Raw genomic sequence first — 25,350 nt, forward strand, 5'->3', positions numbered from 1 at the left:
CACGATTTATGCACGATTCATCGGATTTTTTTTTTTTTTAAATTGACTAAAAGCTTTTTTTTTTTTACTTTCGTTATGGTTCCTGCGTTCAGACATTCATTATGTTCCTGAAACACATAATACCATCCCAAATTGTTGGGATTACAGCTTAATAATTAATTCAACTGGGATGAGCGTAACAGATAACTCCTATCGCTTCGTTGTACACATGTATTTACATTTAGCTTTGACGTTATCGGCACAACCGCAAAGACCGATTTACGCACACATGTAGTCGATTTACGTTATTTACGTCACGATGACGTAGTGTTACCTCACTATGACGTAGGATTCTCCTCGCCTAGCGTGAGATGAATGCTACCCACTGCGATGCGGTCAGCAGTGGCTGGCGAGTACAGTTGCCTGGCCGCATTCACGCGGCGGGTTCGCAGCGTCATTGTTGTAGAGTGTGCCGCTCAATGCACTGCCGAACTGCGCGAAAAAATAAGCTTTTGAGTGTCTAGCGAGACACAGACAGCGAAACAGCGCTCGATCGGTTGTTATTTGCCAACGCAAGTGACTCGTAATATGGGCGGGAACAGCATTTGCCGACGCACTGGTCCAAAGAGCGCGCCACGCAGATATGCCGCCCAGACAGATGCCGGCGCACTGACCGCAGCGCTATCTTCGCCAGACGCTCGCCGCTGGCAGCCACACCAGTGAGAGTCGGCCATGCAGGGCGTGAGGACGGCTGTGAGACAGTTGAGCGCGGCGTCTGCCGCCACGGCGCGCAAGATCGTCATAGCGCGCCACTTCCAGGGAGACCCCAAGCCGGACGACTTCCGGCTGGAGGAGGAGGCGTTGCCGCCACTCAAAGATGGCCAGATTCTGTGCGAGGCCGCCTACCTCAGCGTCGACCCCTACCAGCGGGCTTACACGCACCGCCACAAAGTCGGCCAGCCCATGATCGGGTCGCAAGTACGTAAACGAGTCTCATACTTCATTCCAGGTCTCACACTTACAAGAACTACTATGTGACTAGAAAAACATTCCGCTTAACAGTTCAGATTTATTATTATTTATTACCCACCTTTAAACACATTAATGCAATGACATTTTCTTTACACGCACGCCTTGAATAACTCGAAAACCGTAGTCTCTAGCGAAAACGTATCTCTGTACAAAGTTAAAGTACATTAAATTTCTTTTCCTTTTTCCTCCAGCCCTAATAGTTTGTTATCGTTGACACGCTGCATACGTTATGTGACACACGATAGGCCGTTATTATCACAATACAATTTGTTCAAAAAAGAAACATTACATATTCACATGGTACATAAATTAATCAACATTAGTATTCAAGATCATCTTTGGGACACATCTTAAATTCTTCTACTGACTCGGGTGGAATGCCTTTTGTGTAATCTAATTTTATGTGATGTTTCTGAATGAATTACGTGTCGCACCATATTCCTTTTCCGGCAACATGTTAGTTGTAAATATAATTTACTGCTTTTGTTAATGAACAGGCTGTCGAAGTTTATGGTTCTACAGGTTTTCCTTTACATGCATCATACAATTTATATTACAGAAGTACAACCAGTAGCCCTTTTCACTTTTTTTAATACAGTTTTTACTTTTGACCCCACAGATGCTCCTGATTGCATTTTTGGCAATTTTTTCACAACAAAGAATTCTTTACTCTGTAACAAATGTAGCGCCCTCTACTTCCATATAGTGTGGAGTTACACAACATAATTCTAGGCAAGTAACTGACATACACTGTGAATAATCCAAACACAGAAACTTGTGGCATACTCTCTGACAGCCAGAACACTTAACTCCTATTGTAGATGTATACTATTCGTTTTCTATCACTGAAGTATAATCTGATCAAAGAGAGTTTTCAGCCTCTAAATAACAATAAAGTTTTTTTTTTTAAAAAAAAAAATCTGCATTGTGTGGCTGCCAGTGTCAGAATGCCTTACACTGCCTGGCGTCAACAGACGTGGTTGACAGAAGTATACGTTTCACATCTGTCAACTCACCATTGGCCTTCAAACGTCTTACCCCGGTTGAATTTTTTGTGAATAACTTCAGTTATTTCATCCACACTAACTGCAATCACACTATTGCAAAATTTCACGTTACTTTCAAATATTTTGCACAGTGCAACATTAAGGGAGGATTCAGACTGTAGTGACAGTGGCATGTGTTTCGATAATTATGTGCATATTCTTTACTTTTATCTATTTTATATTTAAAGGAAGAGAAATAGTTAAAACTTGCTTTAACAAGGCTTACATGACTTTCCAAAATATGAGTATAAAAATTTATCATTTCAGTAATGAAGCCAAGGAGGGGATTGTTGTGTGGTAATTGTAGAAATGACGAACATGGTATTTGAAGCATTGTGTGAGGGAAGGTTTGAGTGGGGGAAGTTGTGTGGAGGTTTAGACCGAGGGGATATAGTGGAGCAAGAACGTTTGAAATTAGACACCGTTGTCTTTCAGGGATTTGTGGTTGAAAACTTTGGAAATAGTGGTAGTAGAATGGAACAATATTCATCCCACTGAATTAGAGGAAAAGCATTCGGAAGGAGAGGAAATCCTGATCTAGCAAAGTTGGATACAGTGGAAAAAGACCCTAAGATGTGCGGGTGGGTTTGATTTTTAAAATGATTACTAACGTGTTGGCTGAATTTTACGATGACACAGAAGTATATCATATTTATGGAGTCTACATTTGTAGCACCAGGAAAACCGCTTCCGCTAAATGTCGTTAGTAGATTATAATTGGAAACAACCATTTTTACAAAAGAAGTAATTGGCTGTCTTCTGTAGCTCTTTGTTTACTTGGAGAATAATGTTGTGATGCCGTAAAAACTGATACACTGGCGATAATACCAAATGGTTTCACAAAGTGTTCAAAAACATTTTTGTTCTTACTTCTTCCTGACAAAATATAGAAAACGGTCCCTTCAATAATTAGTGGCTGTAAACTACGTTTCTCCGCAGTAAATTCTTAAAGGAAATTGAAAACTCTCCGACAATTGATACAGACGTGAAAAACATGTTCAGGAATTTGTCGGCACGTTTGTGTGTGCCGAGATGAGATACCGCGGAAAGTTCCCGACAAAGGTCGGAGTGACGAATTATCTGTCATCTTTAGAAGACTGGCTATCTTGAAAACGTGTTATCATTTGTCGGTTAAATAAATACCGTAACGGTATATCATCGATCGAAAACTTCGCGTACATTAATATATAGTTCATACAACTTCGTGCTACCATGTGATGCTTCATGTGATAGTCATTATGAAAGTATGTAACTGCTGCACATACGCTGTCGATGTTGTCGCCTACGACTCGTGTAATGATCGCAATACCACAAGCATTCTGTGCAACTACTAATAGCTAGTCGTCTACAGCTGAAGCACGAACATGTGAATTGTGATACGAATTAGGTATAAGTTTTAATCCGAATTTCAAGGCTAAACCTCCGATAACTTAATCATTGTACACTTCAGTACTTCAGAATAGTCCGTGTCTACAGAAAAACTAAATCCCGTGTTGCTCAGTGAAATAATTTGTTCTCGGCCAGCTTGGACCCTGTTAGATTGCTGAAAGGGCTGTGCTTCACATTCGTAGTACATGTGAGGTAGGAAGAGCGAGCTTTTGGTTAATTATCTGGCTTGGAGACGCAGTTAGAGGACGTGCAGTGACAGCGAGGTTTCTCGTTGTCGCGCCCTGTTTGTTTTGCTGCGTCAGCTTGGTTATCGCTACTCGCGAGTAGTAGCAGCTTTCACGCACAGATGGCGCGCAGAGGCGGTGGCATGATTAAACCGCAGAATTGCAGCGTCTGTTTCAGACCCTCTCTGCGGCTACACAGAGAACAGCGCTGAAAGCTTCGCCGACCTAATTGCAAACCGCAAATGCAACCTGTAATGAACGCAGCTGTCACTGGAAATCAAGGTTTGTTTCCCATGTTCTAACAACACAGCTGCTGTGGATCTACGATACCCATCTTCTCGTCAGCTCGTCTTTGACGTGATTTGCCAGCTATGCAGACCGATTATTGGCTCTCTACGTGACTGTTTAACTGCCCGTAATTTGCAATGCAAACATCTCAATAACGGAGGGCCATGTTTTGAGATGAATACAATGTTGTTATAAGTAAGAAAGTGTATTTGCACAAAAGTCCAAGCGCACTGGACAACGTTCTGCTTCTACAGAGTCGCGTTCGCCAGGTAATGTCGCTACGTTTCCCCGCACCACGAACTTCCATAGTCGGAGAATAAACCACAAATTCTTTGTTAATTGTGATGGTACTAAGTAGGTTGAGACAGTAATGTGGTCAAGCTTTTCCTCTTAATTTGTGCCGCATAAACAAGAACAAAGTATAAAACGTAAAAAAAAATCAACTAACAGAAAACAATTAAATACCGCTAACCGTAATATAAAATAAGATCATTATGGGTTTAAGAAAGGCAAAGGCAGTTCAGACGCTGCACATGATAATGGAACCAAGACAAAAGAAAATCAGGCCGCTTTCATACGGTTTCTCGACCTAGAGAAGCGGTCGACAATATAGAATGGTGCAAGTTGTTTGAAATTCTCAGGAAAATATGCGTCAGCTAAAGGGAACGACGGGTATTTACAATATGTAAGAACAATAAGAACAGAAGACCAAGAAAGAATTTCTCTGATTAAAAAGGTTGTAAAGCAAGGACGCAATTTTTCTCCCTAATTGTTCAATCTAACCTCGAATAAGCAATGACGGAAATAAAAGAAAGATTCAATAGCGGGATTAAAATACAGAGTGAAAGGACATCAGTGATTAGATTCGCTGCTGGATTTGCTGTTCTCAATACCGGATCCGTTGAAAGAAATTAATAGTCTGATAAATACAGAATAGGGGCTGAGAATAACCTGAAGAAAGGCGAAAGTAATGCAGAGAAGCAGAAATAAGACTAGCGATAAACGTAACACCAGAATTCGGTACTATGAAGTTCTAGAAATGTAGAAATTCTACTACCTTGGAAGCAAAATAACACCTGACATATAAATCAAGGAGACTTGAAATGGAAATTATCACAGGCAAAGAGAGCATTCTTGGCCAAAAGAAGTCAACTAGGATCAGACACAGGCATTAACTTGGGAAGAAATTTACGAGAATGTACTTTTGGACCATGGTAGTGAATCATGGACAGTGGGAAAACCGGAACAGAAGAGAATCGATGAGATATGGCGCTACCGAAGAATGTCGAAAAGTAGGACGGCAGATAAGCTATGAGAAGACTCCACAAAATCGACGAAGAAAGAACATATGGAAAACACTGACAGGGAGAAGGGACAGGATGTTAGGATGTGTGTCAATACCTCACGGAATACCTTCCATGGTACTAGAGGCAGTTGTAGAGGGTAAGAACTGTAACGGAAGACAAGGATTGGAATATATCCGAAACATAATTGAGGACATTGGTTGCAAGTGATACTCTGAAAGTGTTTTTTTCCACTTTATTGGCTTTCGGGACATGCCCTTTCAGCCATCTTACTACTGGAATGCCGGCCGAGACGGCCGAGCGCTTCTAGGCGCTACAGTCTGGAACCGCGCGGCCGCTACGGTCGCAGGTTCGAATCCTGCTTCGGGCATGGATGTGTGTGATGTCCTTAGGTTCGTTAGATTTAAGTAGTTCTAAGTTCTAGGGGACTGATGACCTCCAATGTTAAGTCCCATAGTGCTCAGAGCCATTTGAACCATTTGGAAAAACAAATGAGTTACGAAATGACTTGTAATTCACGATACTGCCGCTAGGAGACTAGTAAGCAGCAATGGCTGACAATGGAAAACTGACGACACAGCAACGATCGGCAATTGTGTTGTTGTGACTCAGAGGCGTTTTCGACAACAGTTTAACACACTATGGGTTCCTTGCAAGAAGACCATCCACAAGTTGTACGATAAATTTGTACAGGAAGGAACAGTATTGGAAGCGAAGCGACCTCGGCCTAAGCCTGTTTGTTCGCCAGAGAATATTGAAGCGGTACGAGTTGCTGTACAGAGAAGTCCCGGGAAACTGTGTAGAAAGGCAGCAATGCAACTGGGAATATCTAGACGCTCCGTTCAACACATTCTTAAAAGTGAACTCCATACGTACCCATACAAGATGACCTGTCCACAGAAGCTCACTGAAGAACACAACGAGCAGAGACTACCGTTTGCTCAGTGGGCGGAGGATAGGGAAGAAACTCTCAACAACGTTTGGTTTTCAGACGAGCGCATTTTTATTTAGACGGCGTGGTTAACAAACAAAATGTACGCTTCTGGGCCACTGAAAACCCACAAGTGCTTCATGAACAACATTATGCTCCGTGGATTACAGCTTGGGCAGCAATTTCCAGTCACGGACTTATTGGACCCTTTTTCTTTGATGAAACTGTGAACAGCGAGCGTTATTTGAGCATGCTTCGCAATAGCTTCATTCCACAGCTTCTTGCTACTGCCTTTCCCTTCAACACGCAGTGGTTCATGCAAGATGGAGCACGGCCACATACTGCAAACACTATGTTGGAGTTTTTACACGAGCATTTCGACATGCGGATCATTTCACTCAGGTGACGGACAAAATTGGCCCCCCAATAGTCCAGACCTCAATCCATGTGACTTTTTTCTTTGGGGGTACCTAAAGGAAAAAAATTTCCCGAAACGTCCACGTGATTTAATGGAGCTCAGAAGACTTATTCTTCAAGCTTGCAGTGAAATTACGAAGACATGTGCCGTAAGGTAATCACTAACTTCAGTGTTCGTTTGAAGGAAGTTAGGAAACGAAATGGTGGACATATTGAACATGTGCTGAGTTAGAACAAATCTCCATGGACGGCTCTTCATTGTAGTATATGTTCCTTTCAGATTGCATTGTCAATAATGTTTATATTCCGAAACAAAATGGTAACACATTTCGTGCGCCACCCTGTATGCACTCGCTCAGTCGAAATCTCACGAATATTTATTCGGCGGTCTTGCATTACCACATCAAGCACTTTGTCAATGGTTTCCTTTGTGGCGACCTCAAACGGATGGCCAGGGCGCGTATTATATTCGGCGCTTGTCTTATCACGTTTATATTGAAGTAAATGGTCTTCAACGATGATGCAGAATCCGCGTGAACTTCATCCAATTCTGATTTGATTCGTGCAGCAATGCAACCCTTCAAATGAAAATGTTTAAAAAAGCACGAAATTCGGTTTTCGCCATTTTCATTCGCTATCGACATACTGATAAATTCGGATGGCTGCCAACAATGGATCCTTGGAATAATCAAGCTTGCCAGCCATGAAGGTGCATCAAAAATGTTCCATCCTTTCAAGGAAATTTACCAGACTTAACAAACCACCCTCGTATTTCCTTGAGCAAATATTTACTTTCCACAAAATACACAGAATGAGGTGGCGAAGTAATCAGCATACTGGACTCGCACTAGACGGGGTCGGATTTTAAACCCGCGTCAGACCATGTAAATTTGTCTGCGGTTTACCTAAACCGCGTAAGGCAAACGCGTAGTATGGCTCCTCAGAGGAGGACACATCCGATCTCCTTCCCTATGAAAAACAGAAGGAAACCAGAAAGAGGCAGCGTAAAAACCGATCTGATCAGGTATACGTGTCCTCTTATGAGATCTTGGTTCCTTCTGCTTATCGACAAATGCTCGACGATTGCAGTTTCGATACATAGTGTCATTTTCATGCATTCTGAAAGCAATCCGTCGTCATACATAATACACGTAAATATGAAACTGACAAACTGTGAAAATGGAAATTTCAAAGCTAGTTACTTTACTTGTTGTAAGCCACCCAATAATATAGACCTGCGATATGCTGTGTAAATGCAGTTTCATGGGATGGTGTGAATTTACCTGCTGTTCCATAAGCCACACACACACATTAGAAAGCTGGTGAAATAGTGACATAAGCACTTAAGCTTAAATCTCGTGTAGCAGTCGTCACGATAGTGGCAAATATGTAAACATACAAAGAGTATGAGCTACAGAGGGCAAAGATGCTAATATATCAAGTCGATACCTTGTGGCTTGTCAAATGTGGGCGCAGAAAGGAGAAGTGTCAGAAATATGTGTTAGATAAAAACGGAATCGCCAAATTATATTGGCCGGCCGAAGTGGCCGTGCGGTTAAAGGCGCTGCAGTCTGGAACCGCAAGACCGCTACGGTCCCAGGTTCGAATCCTGCCTCGGGCATGGTTGTTTGTGATGTCCTTAGGTTAGTTAGGTTTAACTAGTTCTAAGTTCTAGGGAACTAATGACCTCAGCAGTTGAGTCCCATAGTGCTCAGAGCCATTTTGAACCCAAATTATATTGAGAACGTAGATGAAAAGTAGGCAAAAAGATGAAGTGATTATTAAGTCACGATAAGACAATACCCACAAATTACAAGTGCAGGAGAGGGACTAAAATCTCAGATACAGATGAAAGTAAAAGTTTAGCCAGAGCAATGGATACATGTCAGCCGTGACTGCAGCAAATTTCCAGGACTGTCTTAACGTCTGTTGTTGCTGCCAAGAAATGACATACAGAATAAAGAAGATAATAAATTCGAGGTTGAGCAAAGCGAAACATTTTGTAAATATACTGTTTATTTAAGGCAGAATAACAAGAACAAGTCAGCTATTTTTGTTGTACTCATTTTCGGCTTATTGGGCCATCTTCAGAAAACAACTGACTAGCGTTCACGTGGGACACTTGTTCGTAAGTAACCTAAACTTAGCTCCAAAGATACATCTGCACAGGATATTGTGCACCGAACTTGTTTTTTAATGTTGTAAATTACACCTTACGCAATAAATAATTAAACAACACAATACTGCAGTGTTACAGGTTATTTGGTTATAATGCTAAACTAACATATTACAGTATTGATGTTGAAGTCCCATACTCCGCGACAGAGCATAGGGGAACGATGTGGGGGACCCGTACCCGTACCCGTGGTTTGCCGTCCTTCCTCCGACCGTAATGGGGATGAATGATGTTGAAGATGACACAACAACACCCGGTTATCTCGAGGAAGGGAAAAATCCCTGACCCCGCTGGGAACCGAACCCGGGAGCCCATGCTCGGGAAGCGAGAACGCTACCGCGAGACCACAACCAGCGGAGCAAAATTTACTAAATTTTAGGTCAGTTTTTGCTTGTTACTTAGGACTAATTAGTTTTAGGTCTTATAAGTTCATCGAAGTTTTGAGATGTGCGATTGTATCTAGCAAAAATAGGAAATTGATTTCAAATATATCGCATGAAATGATGGGTGGTTCAAAACTGTATGTCCTAGTCGTTCGAAGGTGGAACGATCTCTGTAAAACAAATGAGTGCTTAGTGTTTACCAATTTCTTCTTATAACCGTTACTTAATGTGATAATAAATTTTAATAATTTGAAAAAATTTATAATTATACTTATATTGATGTTATATTTTATAACATTATATTTTATTAATATTACATTAAAACAAAGGAAACAAAAGAGAAATTTGGAGTAGGAATGAAAATCCATGGAGAAGAAATGAATACTTTGAGGTTTGTCGGCGACATTGTAATTCTGTCAGAGACAGCAAAGGACCTGGAAGAAGATATAAGATGAACTTCAACAAAAGCAAAACAAGGATAATGAAATGTAGTCGAATTAAATCAGTTGATGCTGGGGGAATTAGATTAGGAAATGAGACACTTAAAGTAGTAGATCAGTTTTGCTATTTGGGAAGCAAAATGATGACGGTCGAAATAGGGAAGATATAAAATGTACACTGGCTATGGCAAGATAAGCGTTTCTGAAGAAGAGAAATTTGTTAATATCGAGTAGAGATTAAAGTGTCAGGAAGTCCTTTCTGAAAGTATTTGTATCGACTGTAGCCATGTATGGATGTGAAACGTGGACGATAAATAGTTTGGACAAGACGAGAATACAAGCTTTCGAAATGTGGTGCTATAGAACAATGCTGAAGATTAGATGGATAGATCACGTAGCTAATGAGGGGGTAGTGAATGGGATTGGGAGGAAGAGGAATTCGTGGCACAACTTGACTAAAAGAAGGGATCGGTTGGTAGCACACGTTCTGAGTCCTCAAGGGATCACCAATTTAGCATTGGAGGGAACATGGAGCGTAAGAATCGTAGAGGGAGACCAGGAGATGAATACACTAAGCAGATTCAGAAGGATGTAGGTTGCAGTAATTACTCGGAGATGAAGAGCCTTGCACAGGATAGAGTAGCATGGAGGGCTGCATCAAACCATCTCTGGACTGGAAACCACAACAACAACAGTTTTTCGTATAGCTGGGACTCAAAAGTTTAACGAGGAGAAGTCGTGTGAAGAGCACAGCCCGCACGGAACTGACAACAGGGTGTGGCACGCGCCTACCGAGCTGCTGGTTTGTCCAGACAGGCAGCTGAACGTCGCGTGCGTGACGCACTGCTCTGCGTGACGCGTTCCTCCGCCACGCAAGCCACAGATTCGTGCCACTGCTGCTCTCTGTAATAGGAAGCCGGTGTCGAGGGCGCGAATACGCCGAAACTGTTTCGTGTGATGAAGGATTCAGATCTTGTGGGATGGTGGCAAAATCATGGTTTGAGGTCCCGTCGACGAGGTCTTTAAGAGACGGAGCACAAGCTTGGATTGGGCTACGAAACCCGCAGTTTCGTTTTCAAAGGAGCCATCCAGGTATTGGTCGCTCGCCGTGGTCGTCACTTTGAAAACACCTACAGCTACATCAATACTTTTCAAATCACTGTGAAGCGCACGCCAGAGGGTACGTCCCATTGTACAAGTTATTAGGGTTTCTCCCCGTTCCGTTCACGTGTGGAGCGCGGAAGAATGATTGTTTATATGCTGTAATTGATCTCATCTTTTCCTCACGAACCCCATGGGAGCGATGCGTAAAGGGTTGTACCATATTCTTAGAGTAATAATTAAAACCGGTTCTTCAAACTTTTGTGAGTAGGCTTTCTCAGGATAGTTTACGTTTCCTTCAAGAGTCTCGTCAGATCGGTTCCGTCAGCATCTCTGTGATACTCTTCCGCGGGCTAAACAAATCTGTAACTAGAACGAAATTTTTACTCTACAGCGGGGTGTGCGCTGATATGAAACTTCCTGGCAGATTAAAACTGTGCCGGACCGAGACTCGAATTCGGAACCTTTGCCTTTCGCGGGCAAGTGCTCTGCCGACTGAGCTACCCGAGCACGACTCACGCCCCGTCCTCACAGCTTTAATTCTGCCAGTACCTCGTCTCCTACCTTCCAAACCTCACAGAAGCTCTCCTGCGAACCTTGCAGAACTAACACTCCTGGAAGAAAGGCTATTGCGGAGACATGGCTTAGACACTGCCTGGGGGATGTTTCTAGAAAGCAAGGTTCGCAAGAGAACTTCTGTGAAGTTTGGAAGGTAGGAGACGAGGTACTGGCGGAATTAAAGCTGTGAGGATGGGGCGTGAGTCGTGCTTGGGTAGCTCAGTCGGTAGAGCACTTGCCCGCGAAAGGCAAAGTTCCCGAGTTCGAGTCTCGGTCCGGCACACAGTTTTAATCTGCCAGGAAGTTTCAAATCTGTAACTACTCGTGCTGACCACCTCTATACACGTTCAGTATCCCCTGCTCGTCATATTTGGTACAGGTCCCACACACCTTAGCAATATTCTCAGCTAGACGCTACAGTCTGGAACCGCGCGACTGTTACGGTCGCAGGTTCGAATCCTGCCTCAGGCATGGATGTGTGTGATGTCCTTAGTTAGGTTTAAGTAGTTCTAAGTTCTAGGGGACTGATGACCTCAGAAGTTAAGTCCCATAGTGCTCAGAGCCATTTGAACCAATATTCTCGGATAGGTCACGCGTGTGATTTATAAGCGATCTCCTTTGTAGACTGCTCGCATTTCACTAGCATGCTACCAATAAACCGCAGTCAGTTGCCTACTTAACCCAATTCTGAGCCTAAGATATAGTTCATTTCATGTCCCTGCGAAATGGTACACCCAGCTATTTCTATGAGCTAACCGATTCCCAGTTTGACTCTTTGATATTGTAGTCACAGGATAGTACGTTTTTTTCATTTTATGAAGTGCACAGTTTTACATTTCTGAACATTTGAAGCAAGATGCCATTATTTGCGCTGTTTTGAAATCTTATCAAGATCCGACTAATTATTTATACAGCTTCTTTCACACTGTAATTCATCATAGGTGACTGCATCACTTGCAAAAATTCTGAGACTACTATTGACATTGTCCGCAAGGTCATTAATGTATAACGTGAACAGCAAGGGTCCCAACACACTTCCCTGGGATACACTCGACGTTACTTCCACATCTGTGGATGTCTATTCATCCCAGGTAACTTGCTGCGTCCTCCCTACCAAGAAATCCTCAACCCCGTCAGAAATTTCGTTTACTGGCACGTACGATTGTAATTACGATAACAAGCATAGATGTGGTACTGAGGTAAATGCTTTTCGGAAGTCGAGTAATACTGCATCAACTTGATTGCTTTTATCCAAACACTTCATTCTGTGCCGGCCGTTGTGGCCGATCGGTTCTAGGCGCTACAGTCTGGAACCGCGCGACCGCTACGGTCGCAGGTTAAAATCCTGCTTCGGGCATGGATGTGTGTGATGTCCTTAGGTTAGTTAGGTTTAAGTAGTTCTAAGTTCTAGGGGACTGATGACCTCAGCAGTTAAGTCCCATAGTGCTCAGAGCCATTTGAACCATTTTGAACTTCATTCTGTCATGCGAGATGTGTGAGATCGGTTTCACATGATCAATGTTTTCGGGATCCAATCTGTTTGCCACAGAGGAGTGTATTCTGTTCGAGATACTTCGGTATGTTTGACCTCAGAATGTGTTCTAAGATTCTACTACAAATCGACGTCTAGGATATTGGACGGTAGTTTTGTGGATCACTTCTACTATTTTCCCTGTAAACGGGTGTGCCTTGTACTTTCTTCCAATTACTTGACGCTGTTTTTGGTTCGAGTGATCTGCAATAGATTATAATTAACAGCAAAATAGCAAAAAGAAACCTTAAGTCCTTGTGCCAGTTGTTGTGCAAATGCCGCTTCTTTTCGATAACGATGGAAATTTAGAAATGGAATGACGTGACAGTTTGATAATGGTTAGAAATTACAAAGACTTATCACACGGAATGTAAATTTTGTTTTTTTTCTGTTTTGAATTAAGAAAAATGGGGAAGCCTAAGTTTCTGGCCAATATTAGTATTTGTTACCTACAAAATGTGGTGCCACAGAAGATTGATGATGACTGGATATATAGATGGAATAACTAATGAGGAAATACCGAATCAAACTGGAGAGAAAGAAAAATTATTCCACAGTTTGACTGAACGAAGGATTTGGTTGATAAGACACATACCAAGGCATCAAGGAATAATCAATGTGGTGATGTCTACAAGTGTTTTGACTGTAGTAAAAAGGTTCAAATTGGCTTAGGTTGATATAGCTATGCACGTATGGAATTTGTGCAACAAAGACTAGAGTGAAGAGTTGTTTCAAACCATACTTCAGACTGAATACAACAAGAAAGGAAAACATGAGACCGAGTCGATCTGCTCTTTTGCTCGCTCCGGCAGACAGAATTGCACTGATACAGCCAACGGTCATCTTTTGTACGAAAACGTTTAACTAGAGCAATGGATGCAAGACAGTTATGAGTTATGACTGCAACAAAGTTCCAGTAGAACTTCGTAGACTTAACATCCGTTATTGCCGCGGAAGAAAGACATGCAGAATGCAGGAGATAATAAATACGAGGTTGAACGAAACGAAAACACTCTTTAAAATATTGTCTATGTAATGTTGAATAACAAGTCAACTGGTCTTGTTCTACTGATTTTTGTGTTCAAAATGGGTCAAATGGCTCTAACCACTATGGGACTTAACATCTGAGGTCATCAGTCCCATAGACTTAAGAAGTACCTAAACCTAACTAACCTAAGTACATCACACACATCCATACTCGAGGCAGGATTCGAACCTGCGACCGTAGCAGCATCAGTCAGGTTATACCATCATTTTCTTTCCTCGAGATTTCGATTCAGTACCACCTCATTAATTATAGAATCTACCCATCCAGTCTTCAGCACTATATTTCAAAAGCTTCTATTCGCGTCTTTTCTGAGCTGTTTCATCTTTCACGCATCACTTCCACACAAACATCTTCAGAAAAGACTTCCTAACACTTAAATTTATATTACATATGAACATGTTCTTCTTTTTTAGAGATGCTTTTCTTGCTATTGTCAATCTACATTTTATATCCTCTCTACTTCAATCACCAGTTATTTTGTTGTCCAAACAGCAGATCTCATCTCTTTCTTCTAAGGTTTCATTTCCTAATCTAACTCCCTCAGAATCGTCTTATTTAAGCAATTACATCCCATTACCCTTGTTTTACGTATGTTGAAGTTCACCTTACACCGTCTTTTCACGACACCAACCAATCACTTCGCCAGAAGATGAGGAGTGTGACAATTTTCGAAACGTCGCGGTACTTTGAAACTGCCGCGCGGAGTGGCCGCGCGGTTAGAGACGTCATGTCACGAATCGCGCGGCCCCTCCCGCCGGAGGTTCGAGTCCTCCCTCGGGCATCGCATAAGTTAGTCTAAGTTACTTTAAGTAGTGTATAAGTCAAGACCGATGATCTCAGAAGTTTGGTCCGTTAGGAATTAACACGCATTGGGCTGGAAACTCGAGAGCTTTTCATCAACTATCCAATCCATTCAACTACTCTTCCAAGTCTCTTATCGTCTCCAACTGAATTACAATGCCATCGGTACCCTCTTTAAACTGTGATTCCTACTTCAGATTTACCTTTTGTTTCCTTTGCTACTTTCTCAATGTACAGACTGAATAACATCTAGGATAGGCTACAGTACTGTCTCACTCTCCTCTAAACTATGGCGTCCCTTCCATGTCCTTTAAATCTTATAACTGCAGTCTTGTTTCTGTACAAGTTGTAAATAACCTTTCGCTCCCAGTATTTTATCCCTGATACCCTCAACACTACAAAGAAGTTGTTCAGTCAGTTTTATAAAAGGATTTCTATAACTCTAAAAGTGCTTAATGGCGGTTTGCCTTTCTTCAATGTATCTTCTGAGGTTACTGGCTGGGTTGGTATTGCCTTGTGTGCTTCACTTTTCTCCTGTACTCAAACTGATCTTCCCCGAAACTGGCTTCTACAAGTTTTTCCATTTACCTGTAAATAATTCGTGTTAGTATTTCGCAATCTGACTTATTAAACTGTGAGTTCGGTATTACTCGCACCTGTCGGTTCCTGCCGTCTTTGGAACTGGAATTATTACATTCTTCTGGAGGGTATTTCGTCTTACCCATATACGTTACACATACACTTTACGGTGCACCTGACTGATACACACCGTAATGACGTCACAGTCGGCCGACGAAACAAATTCATCAAATTATGTTTGTAGCAGTCGCTACAACTCTCTTAGTCCCTACTCCTGTGTTATTGTCATGGACCCAACTACATGCACGCACTGGGCCAAAGAATATGCAGCAGTTTACGTCACCACTTACATACCATATTATTTCAAGCAGTGTACCTGTATCCTACGAGAAACAGCCTTGGAATAACTCACTGGTATGCAAAATTTGACGACGAAAGTAAGTTTCACAAGATGTGACGCTGCCAAGTAACATATCTCGATGCAACTTGGACCATGCACAGAAAGAACTGCTACATTATAGAACAGAAGGTAACTAAAAGAGCTATGCAGCGAGACAAATCACACTTCTACACGAAGAAAATAATTACGCTGAAGATACATAATTCATGAGTCTCCTCTGGACATTACAAACAGTGGGACATGGTTCTTGATAGGGAGTGTGATCACCACGGACATTAATGGATGCTCTGCAATGTGCCCCAATGCTGGCCACAAGGTTGATAAGAAGTTTCAGCTAGACAACTGCTGGATTGTCGTTGATACATCTGGATGTGCTGCAATACATCTCTGCAACATGTCCTATATTTTCTCAATGGGATTTAAATCAGAGGAACGGGCGGCCAGTCGATTTGACAAATACCCTATCATTCCAAGAGCTCTCCACATGCGCTCTTCGATGCTGTCGCACATTGCCATCCCTAAAACTGAAGTAAGCGGCAAACGCTCCCTTGAAATGATACACATGCGGAAGAGAACAGAGGCACAATAATGCTGACCTGTGAGTGTACTGTGGTGAGTACACCCATGCAACATCATGTCTCCCCACACCATAAGAACTGGATCACCAGAATAATCATGTCTGACAATGTTTCCTGGTACATTAAGTTCCCTCGAATGGCCAGATGTGGGAACACTAAATGCTGTATTGGTACCACCAATACCACCATAATCATTGTCACCACTGTCACCATCACCAGTATGACCACCAATGCACCACCACCACTAATACCACCATTGTCACCGCCACTGACATGACCATCATCACCACAACTGAACCCCCATCACTAACACCATCATTACCTTTACCACCCCATCACTGCAACCATCACCTCTGCCACCACCATTGACATTGCTGCCACCATCACCACCACAACCACCCCCACCACTCCCACAACTGCAACAACCACTGTTACCACCACTACCACTGCTACCATCCCCACCATTACCACAACCAGTACCACCACTGTTACCACAACCACCATTAACGCCACCTCCACTATCACTGTTACCACCACCACTACTACCATTGTCACCACCACCACCACTGTTACCACCACAGCCACCACCACCACCACCTCCACACCTGCCATCATTACCAACAATGTTATCATCATCATCATTATCACCACTCTCATCATTATCATCCCCAAATTAAAATTGTATAATTAACCAACAATGAAAGTACATTTACTAACAAGGGAACCTCCCCATCGCACCCCCCTCAGAATTAGTTATAAGTTGGTACAGTGGATAGGCCTTGAAAAACTGAACACAGATCAACCGAGAAAACAGGAAGAAGTTGTGTGGAATTATGAAAAAATAAGAAAAATATACAAACTGGGTAGTCCATGTGGAAGATAGGCAACATCAAGGTGAGTGTGGACCCAAGAGCGCCGTGGTCCCGTGGTTAGCATGTGCAGCTGCGGAATGAGAGGTTCTTGGTTCAAGTCTTCCCTCGGGTGAAAAGCTTAATTTTTTTTATTTTCAGACAATTATCAAAGTTCAGGCACTCACACATAATCAACTTCGCTCTCCAAAATTCCAGGACATGTTCAGATTTGCTTGGACATATGCAGGATTTGACGGTCTACACACGGAAAAATTTGAAAACGTTAAAAACATATGTTTTGACAGAGCACAGGCAAAACTGTGCGACTGTGAAACTGTTGCATTCATTTGTTGCAGTTTATGTGACAAACTCTTATGTTTTCATCACTTTTTTGGGAGTGATTATCACATCCACAAGAAAACCTAAATCGGGCAAGGTCGAAGAATCTTTTTACCCATTCGCCAAGTGTACAAATGGTTCAAATGGCTCTGAGCACTATGGGACTTAACATCTATGGTCATCAGTCCCCTAGAACTTAGAGCTACTTAACCCTAACTAACCTAAGGACGCACACAACACCCAGTCATCACGTCCAAGTGTACAAGTTACGTGGGTCGACAACATATTCCTGTCATGTGACGCACATTCCGTCACCAGTGTCGTATAGAATATATCAGACGTGTTTTCCTGTGGAGGAATCGGTTGACCTATGACCTTGCGATCCAATGTTTTCGGTTCCCAATGGAGAGGCACGTCCTTTCGTCTACTGATCGCACGGTTTTGCGGTGTGGTCGCAAAACAGACACTAAACTTATTACAGTGAACAGAGACGTCAATGAACCAACGGACAGATCATAACTTTGCAAAAATAAAGAAAGTAAACTTTTCACTCGAGGGGAGACTTGAACCAAGGACCTCTCGTTCCGCAGCTGCTCACACTAACCACCGGACCACGGCGCTCTTCGGCTCGCACTCTCCTTGATGTTGCCTGTCATGCGCATGGACTACTCAGTTTGTATATTTTGCTTAGTTTTTTCATAGTTCCACACAACTTCTTCCTGTTTTCTCGATTGATCTGTGTTCAGTTTTTCAAGGCCTACCCACTGTGCCAACTTATAACTAAATCTGAGGGGGGGTGCGACGGGGAGGTTCCCTTGTAAGATTAGGAATTTATATGTTGTGTAAGTAGGCTGTTTAGGTTTTTTTATTGGTAACGCCACCTCTGTATGAAAATCACTGGCTGTGCTGCGTGCAGTCTGTGGCTGCTTTGCATTGTTGTAATACTCGCCATTGTAGTGTTAGGCAGCTGGCTGTGAACAGCGCGTAGCGTTGCGCAGTTGGAGGTGAGCCGCCAGCAGTGGTGGATGTGGGGAGAGAGATGGCGGAGTTTTGAAATTTGTCATGAACTGCTATATTTATATATGATGATATCAAGGTAAATACATTGTTTGTTCTCTATTAATATCTTTCATTTGCTAACTATCCCTATCAGTAGTTAGTGCCTTCCATAGTTTGAATCTTTTATTTAGCTGGCAGTAGTGGCGCTCGCTGTATTGCAGTAGCTTGAGCAGCGAAGATTTTTGTGAGGTAAGTGATTTGTGAAAGGTATAGTTTAATGTTAGTCAGGGCCATTCTTTTGTAGGGAATTTTGAAAGTCAGATTGCGTTGCGCTAACAAAATATTGTGTGTCAGTACAAGCACAGTCTTGTATAATTGTTCAAAGGGGACGTTTCATATGTCGACCCTTAGCCTAGGATACCTCACTGGAATCTTCTGATTTTTTTCTTGTAGTTTGTGTATTTAGTGTAGCTTTTGTTTATTGCTAGCGCGTAATTGTAGAGAAAATCTCCTTTGTAGTTGCAGTCTTTCATTGTTGTACAGTAAAACAGTTGTGGCATGCATGTAGATTTGCACCAAGTATTTCGCAGCTGCAATTAACTAGATATTATTTTCAGTGCTATGTTAATGTGTTCTCTTATTTTTGATCTTCAAATTGTGTTTTTCTGTGTTGTCGTGTGAAATACTGTGACAATAATGGCGTGTGAAAAACGTAATACTAGGCTCCAAAGTAAACTGAGAAATGACAGTGAAAATGAAAGCAGTGTGTTAGTGCCACCGAGTAATGAATTAACTGATGTTCAAAGTAGTAATTTGGTAATTGTGCATAGGGAAATGGAGCGGGCTGCAAACAATGGTGTAGACAGTGAAACAGGTAGTGAACAGGGAAGCATTATCGATCGATCGGTCGGCAACAGCTAGCCTCAGGAATCCGAAATGACAGGACACAATTTCGCAAATACTGTAGATTCAGGTTTTGGGTTATCACCGTTTTCTCAAATAAGTCAAGACGCATTTTCTGCTTGTCAAAATGTGAATGTTGCAGGTGCAAATGCACTGCCGAAAAGCGTAGAGAAACAGATTCCAGACACTAATACATTATTATTGCAATTAATGCAACAAATGGAACAAAATCAGAGACAAATGGGACAAAATCTTAAAAAGTTAGACACAGTGGAACAAAATCTCAAAAAGTTAGACACAGTGGAACAAAATCTCAAAAAGTTAGACACAGTGGAACAAAATCTCAAAAAGTTAGACACAATGGAACAAAATCTTCAAAAGTTAGACACTACACTTGAACAAACACGTGAAGATTTAACCACTGAGTTACATAACATCGAATCGAAATGTCAAAAGGTCTGTAATGACGTAAAAACACAAATTTGTGAGCATTTCCAACCTATTTTTTCGCGTCATGAAAATGTATTACAGAATCACGAAGCAGCCATAAAAGAACTGCAAGCTATTGTTCATGAAAATCATGAGACCTTGCAAGCTAAAATTGACTCAGTTGCATCTACCGATTCGGTTACGCAACTTGCAAGAACTCAGGAAAACTTAAAGGACACAGTAGATACCCTGAAAATTGGTTCAGAAAGACACATGGAGGAAATAAGTACACTATCGGAGAAAGTAGCCGAACTTTCGGATCAGGTCACTAACTTATCTACAAAGGTAGATGATGATCTGAATGACACAAGACCCGTAGCCTTCACTGACACAGAAGAGTATGAACAAATAAGAAAATTCAAACAAAATCAAAATCAAATCAATACACAGTTTAAAAGAGAAATCCGGGAAGTACAAGATCAGTTGACGCAGGTAATACAAGAATTACGTATTTCAGAGGACACTCGCGCTCCAATACGGGAAGAGGGACATAGAAATACGGAACAACCACAAAATAATAACACAGGACACTTCGGAAATTATGAAAGAAATTGGCAAGGCGCATTGGATTTTGAGATGGAACCGCCGAAACGAAGTAACAATGACCGACATGCGACTCGCCGACATGACGATTTTGACTATAAGCTGTTCATTACTACACGTAAATTCAAAACATTTAAGAATTCTGGCAACGACATTCATCCGCAAGCATGGCTCCATCAATTCTCGCATTGTTTTCCTCCCAACTGGTCGTTAGAACACAGATTAGAATTTATGTGTGGCTACTTGGAGAATGAACCAGCTGTAAGAATGCGATCGGTAATTCACGATTGCCACAGTGAAGGAGAGTTTTACCATGCCTTCCTCTCAGCATATTGGTCTCAACCCACACAAGACCGAGTAAAACATAGCATCATAATGATGAGACATTTCGAACAATCAGAATTCTCCAGTCTTGTGAAATATTTTGAAGACATGTTGCACAAGAATCAGTACCTGTCAAACCCATACAGCCCCTCAGAACTTATCCGCATTTGCTTAATCAAATTGCCTGAACATTTACGACATATAATTTTGGCAGGACGTTGCAAAGACGACATTGAAGCATTTCAGGGACTCTTACAAGAATTAGAAATTGACACAGACAGTCGCCGGATGCGAAAACAGGAAAACAATCACTACAGGTCACATACATCACAATTTCGTGACGACAGAATCAATAAGTGGACACGACAAGGCTATTCTTACAACGCAAATCGTGACCAAAACAGACACCACCCATATGACAACCACTGGCAGAGTAATAATAGTTACAGAGAAAGATCGCATTTCCATAGTAATGAATACGACAGAGACAATCAGGGAAACAGGCACTATGGGAACCAAAATAATTATTATCAAGGGAGACAGAATAACTTTAGACGCAACGGTCCAGCGCGCAGTTACGACTCAGGGAGAAATTCTCCACCACATGACCGACAAACAAGAAACTATGTAAACTACCGACAAAACGACAGACGTGAATTTCATCAGAACTGGCGGGATTCTAACAGAGCTGGGCCCTCTCGGCAAGGCGAATTCGTAGAAGTTAGGTCTCCTAATCCCAATAACAGTGCGTGCCAACAAAGAGACAGACAATGACTCGCACAGCAGGCAGCTGCGTGCGGCCGCTGGCTCAGGGAAAAATAACAAAGACGCTAGCCTTGAGAAAAGATTTAGCATTCTTTACCGATGTAAACCACATGATAATTGCGTTGAAGTTGAAACTCTGCGTACTAGGAAGAGTAAAGGTTTACACCACATTTCACATGTAAAACCGTTTATTGAAAGATAATCTGCTTTTTAACTTAGTCTTTGTCATAAAATTTTTCGCTTCACATTACTAGTATGCTTTGTCAGATTTAGAATCTGTTAACATGTAACAATGTTTGAAGTGAAATATCCAGTCAAGAACCTAGGGAACATTTTTAAACAGAAATTACGAATGCATTGTTATAGTGAACAGACGACACAGTGTTGTATTTGTACATTCTTGCTTGTTAGTTGCACGATTACGTAACGACTATAAGGCTTACATACTTAGAACATTTACCAGTATTGCTAATGAGATTTTAATGCAACATTTTGGTTTACTTGAAAATACATTCTGGGTTTAAAGTACTTTCTGTGAGATACCAGACGACACAGTGGTTAGTTTATGTGACAACTACACGGTTTTATCACGACGTTACTAATGAGTGAAAATTTACAATGTTGCTTTTGCAGTGTTTCTGTTTTATATCTGCACAGTTTTCTGTTTTATTCTGGAAAGTAAAACAGGTTTTAGTAGTAACTTTTGTAGTATAGCTACAATGAGACTGCCTTTTCCGTAGCACAACAATACATTACAGTACAGTACTTTCTTCATCACGGCAATAAGCGTAATAACTAAGACATTTATACGCAAAGCATTTCACTTTTATGTATTATGAGGTAAGTACATTGACTTCTGCAGAACTTAGCTTTCGGAGGACGATAACTACGACACTTCCACACAGATTATGTTGCAACAAGACGCACATTTAGCGCTACAGTACACGTATTTGAGTGATTAATTTTGTACTTAAAACATTTATTTTTAAAGATTTTTGAATTACAAAGAAAGTTTTCCGTGATACATTTCATTCCATTGCTGTAATCTGTAACACCTGAGGGTATAATTACATTAATCCTCAGGGGGGTACATGCTTACTTTGTGTACCATGTGTTTGGCAACGCAAGGAGCCCTAGCTAATATGGCATTTGCTTATACAACTTCACACATCCGTACCATATTTCTCTAACACACAAACTACACAGCTATCTGATCATTTAACTGAGAGAGACAAACATTTATTTTACTATATCAGTGACAGATGTTTACGTAATTACACAGTTGGATAACTTCACACTTATGAAACTGTATTTTGTCTGTACTTTGTAAACTGTTCATATTTTTTCGGAACCATTGTGATACTATGAGAGCTTTGAATGATGTATTTGGTATGGATTCATGATTTTTAAAGTACGTTTGAGGCAGATGACACTTTTGACATGAGCAGAGAATTTTTTTAATTATTGGAGGAAGCTACGACGATTTTGAGATTTGACTGAGGTGTTATGATGTTATTTTTACGACGACGATGTGTATTATGCTGCTGAGGTATGTTTACGATTAATAGGCTGAGGCTATATGAGTTATTTGATTATGCTTCATATTTATAATGACGAAATATTGACGAGTGTCGATGGATACGTATATGTATAATGAGGTAAGGAATAATGAGTAGTGTTTAGGGACTCTGATTTGTGGAAAAGGTTGTTGGAAACCAAGAATCGTACTTTAAGAGTTATGAAATGTGCGTAAATGCGTGACTGTATCACAATGCTGACGAATATTTTATTTGGACACTTATATTTATAGGATTTTCTTTCTACAGATTTGCAACGCTAATTCTTGAACTGTGAAATATTTTTATGTGAGACTGTCACTGTAGCGGAAACTGGTGTCGTAAATATTTCCGTAAGAAAGTTAAGTGACCACCTGCACGTAATGCGTCGTGGGCACGCAGCTGTGTCAAACACCTGGAGAACAAGCCATTAGGGTGTGCCTTTCCGGAAGCACAGGTAGAAAAAAAAAAAAAGAAAAAAGGCAGGCCTTTATCCTCGCCACTGGCATTCCTTTAGAGAAGATATTGCAAATGCGACACCCTCATTACTTCCATTAACCTTGCTATTGACATTCCTTTGTAGAAAGCATCGCAAATATTACACGCTCATTACCTGACAACATATGATTACTCGTACTTTGTGCTAATTACTGAAATGCTTATGAATTGATGGGAAATATTCGTACATCTACACACCTGATTATGACAAGTGTCTTTCTATGAGAGTTGAGAGCTACTGACTTACGAAATGCCACATGACTATTGAATGATATTTTTATGCTTTGCTTTTCGTAGTTGCTTATTTCACTTGATATCTGGTTTCCAGCTGTGTTGCAGCATTGCTTTTATAAAATAAAATGCATTTGCTAATGTGAACACTTTCTGTCAACAGATCTATTAAATAATTATTTTATGATCCACATTCTTTAAAAAAGGAGCACTTGGAAAGGAAAGAACAATAAGAAGGAACTAGTAACAGTAACACATAATTTTCTTTTCAAGTACATGGTAATATTTCTTTTATAATAAGTTGTTGTGGTGCACCACTTTAATTTACATAGACATTAAGATGTGAATATACACTTCCCTTATCTGCATTGTTGTTTTTACTATAATATCTTTTCTGCTTGAGCTTTGTCATGTATAGATATAAGTTTTATATTTTTTATATTTTTTATATTTGCTGCTGCTGTTTGCCAGGCATAGTGCTACTGAATTTTAAATTGTGTTACTCTGTTAAGCTAGTTTTACTACTGACTTATTTTTCTTGCTACTGTACATTGGCTCATATTAGTTGTAATGTTGCATTGCTTGGTAATTTATATTTACTGTAGCTTGCTTTGCAATTTTCCATTTTTTTGCATTGCTGTTTGTGTTAATTTGTTATGTGCTGCTGCATTGCCTCGTCCCTTAGTTTAGCATCTGAGCTCAGTAGATTTAAGTTAGCTTAAGAGGGGGTAGCCTATAAGAGAATGAGTTGCGATGAATTTGAAGAAATACACTGAGAGGCTATACAAAAAAAGTACAGAAAACAGGTTTAGGTAGGATTTTCTTGGAAATAAATGTTGAGGTAAGAAATGTGTGACCATATAAATACAGAAAGCATGCTTAGATAGAATTTTTTTGGTGGAAACAAAGGATGAAATAAGAGGAAAGATATATGAAGTTTTGGGTTGGACTGCAGTACCAAATGTTACACTGAAAACGAACTCTGTCCTTTCCTATTGGTGTTATCCCACTATATGTTTGTGTACCCTTGTGTATTTGTTTTCTTCCTGTCTCTGTGTAGTTTCATAGAATTTTTTTTCTTTTAATATTAAGCTATATTCACTATGATGAGGAATACTGTTATCCTCGAATATAATTGGCATTAATAATATGTTATTTACTTTGTAAAGATGTTAGACATTATTAATTCTGTTCTGTTCAATGCTCATGTGTGAAGTTGATGTTTCAAAAGTTATTGTGATCCATTATGTATGTACTCATGTCATAATTCCACTGATGTATATGTTTATTTCTATTCTTTTGTAAAGCCTGTGTTACTACAAATGTTATCTGTATTGTTATGTTCTTTAATGATGTATTTTGTACCTTTGTAATTGTATTTTCATGTTGTAAATTTATAATTGTACAGACACCAGTTCTTCAAATTAAGTTACATTTCACTGCACACGTTTCTGTTGGTCATAGTATATGGACAATATGTGAGAAGTAGGGACTGTTAGTGTTTGCACGTGTGTTAATAATTCAGCAAGGGACTGGATAACAGCATTGCTGGTTCTAAGGACAATTCCAAACACTTTGTGAGTGCACAAGTGGTGGTTTATGGACTTGCTATATTCTCTGCAAGACTCTTCGATGGTGATTGTGCAC

At 40.9% G+C, this 25,350-nt stretch overlaps 1 protein-coding gene across 1 annotated transcript in view; it reads left to right on the top strand.

Moving 5' to 3' along the window:
* Positions 1 to 672: 672 nt before the first annotated feature.
* Positions 673 to 25,350, top strand: part of LOC124551382 (prostaglandin reductase 1-like) — a 44,585-nt gene continuing 19,907 nt past the window's right edge. The window contains exon 1 of the mRNA XM_047126437.1: positions 673 to 957. Within this exon, the coding sequence (XP_046982393.1) occupies positions 712 to 957 (246 nt within the window). The 5' untranslated portion in view covers positions 673 to 711. The remainder of the gene's footprint in view (positions 958 to 25,350) is intronic.

This window comes from Schistocerca americana, chromosome 1 (assembly GCF_021461395.2).
Source record: "Schistocerca americana isolate TAMUIC-IGC-003095 chromosome 1, iqSchAmer2.1, whole genome shotgun sequence".
Lineage (NCBI taxonomy): Eukaryota > Metazoa > Arthropoda > Insecta > Orthoptera > Acrididae > Schistocerca > Schistocerca americana.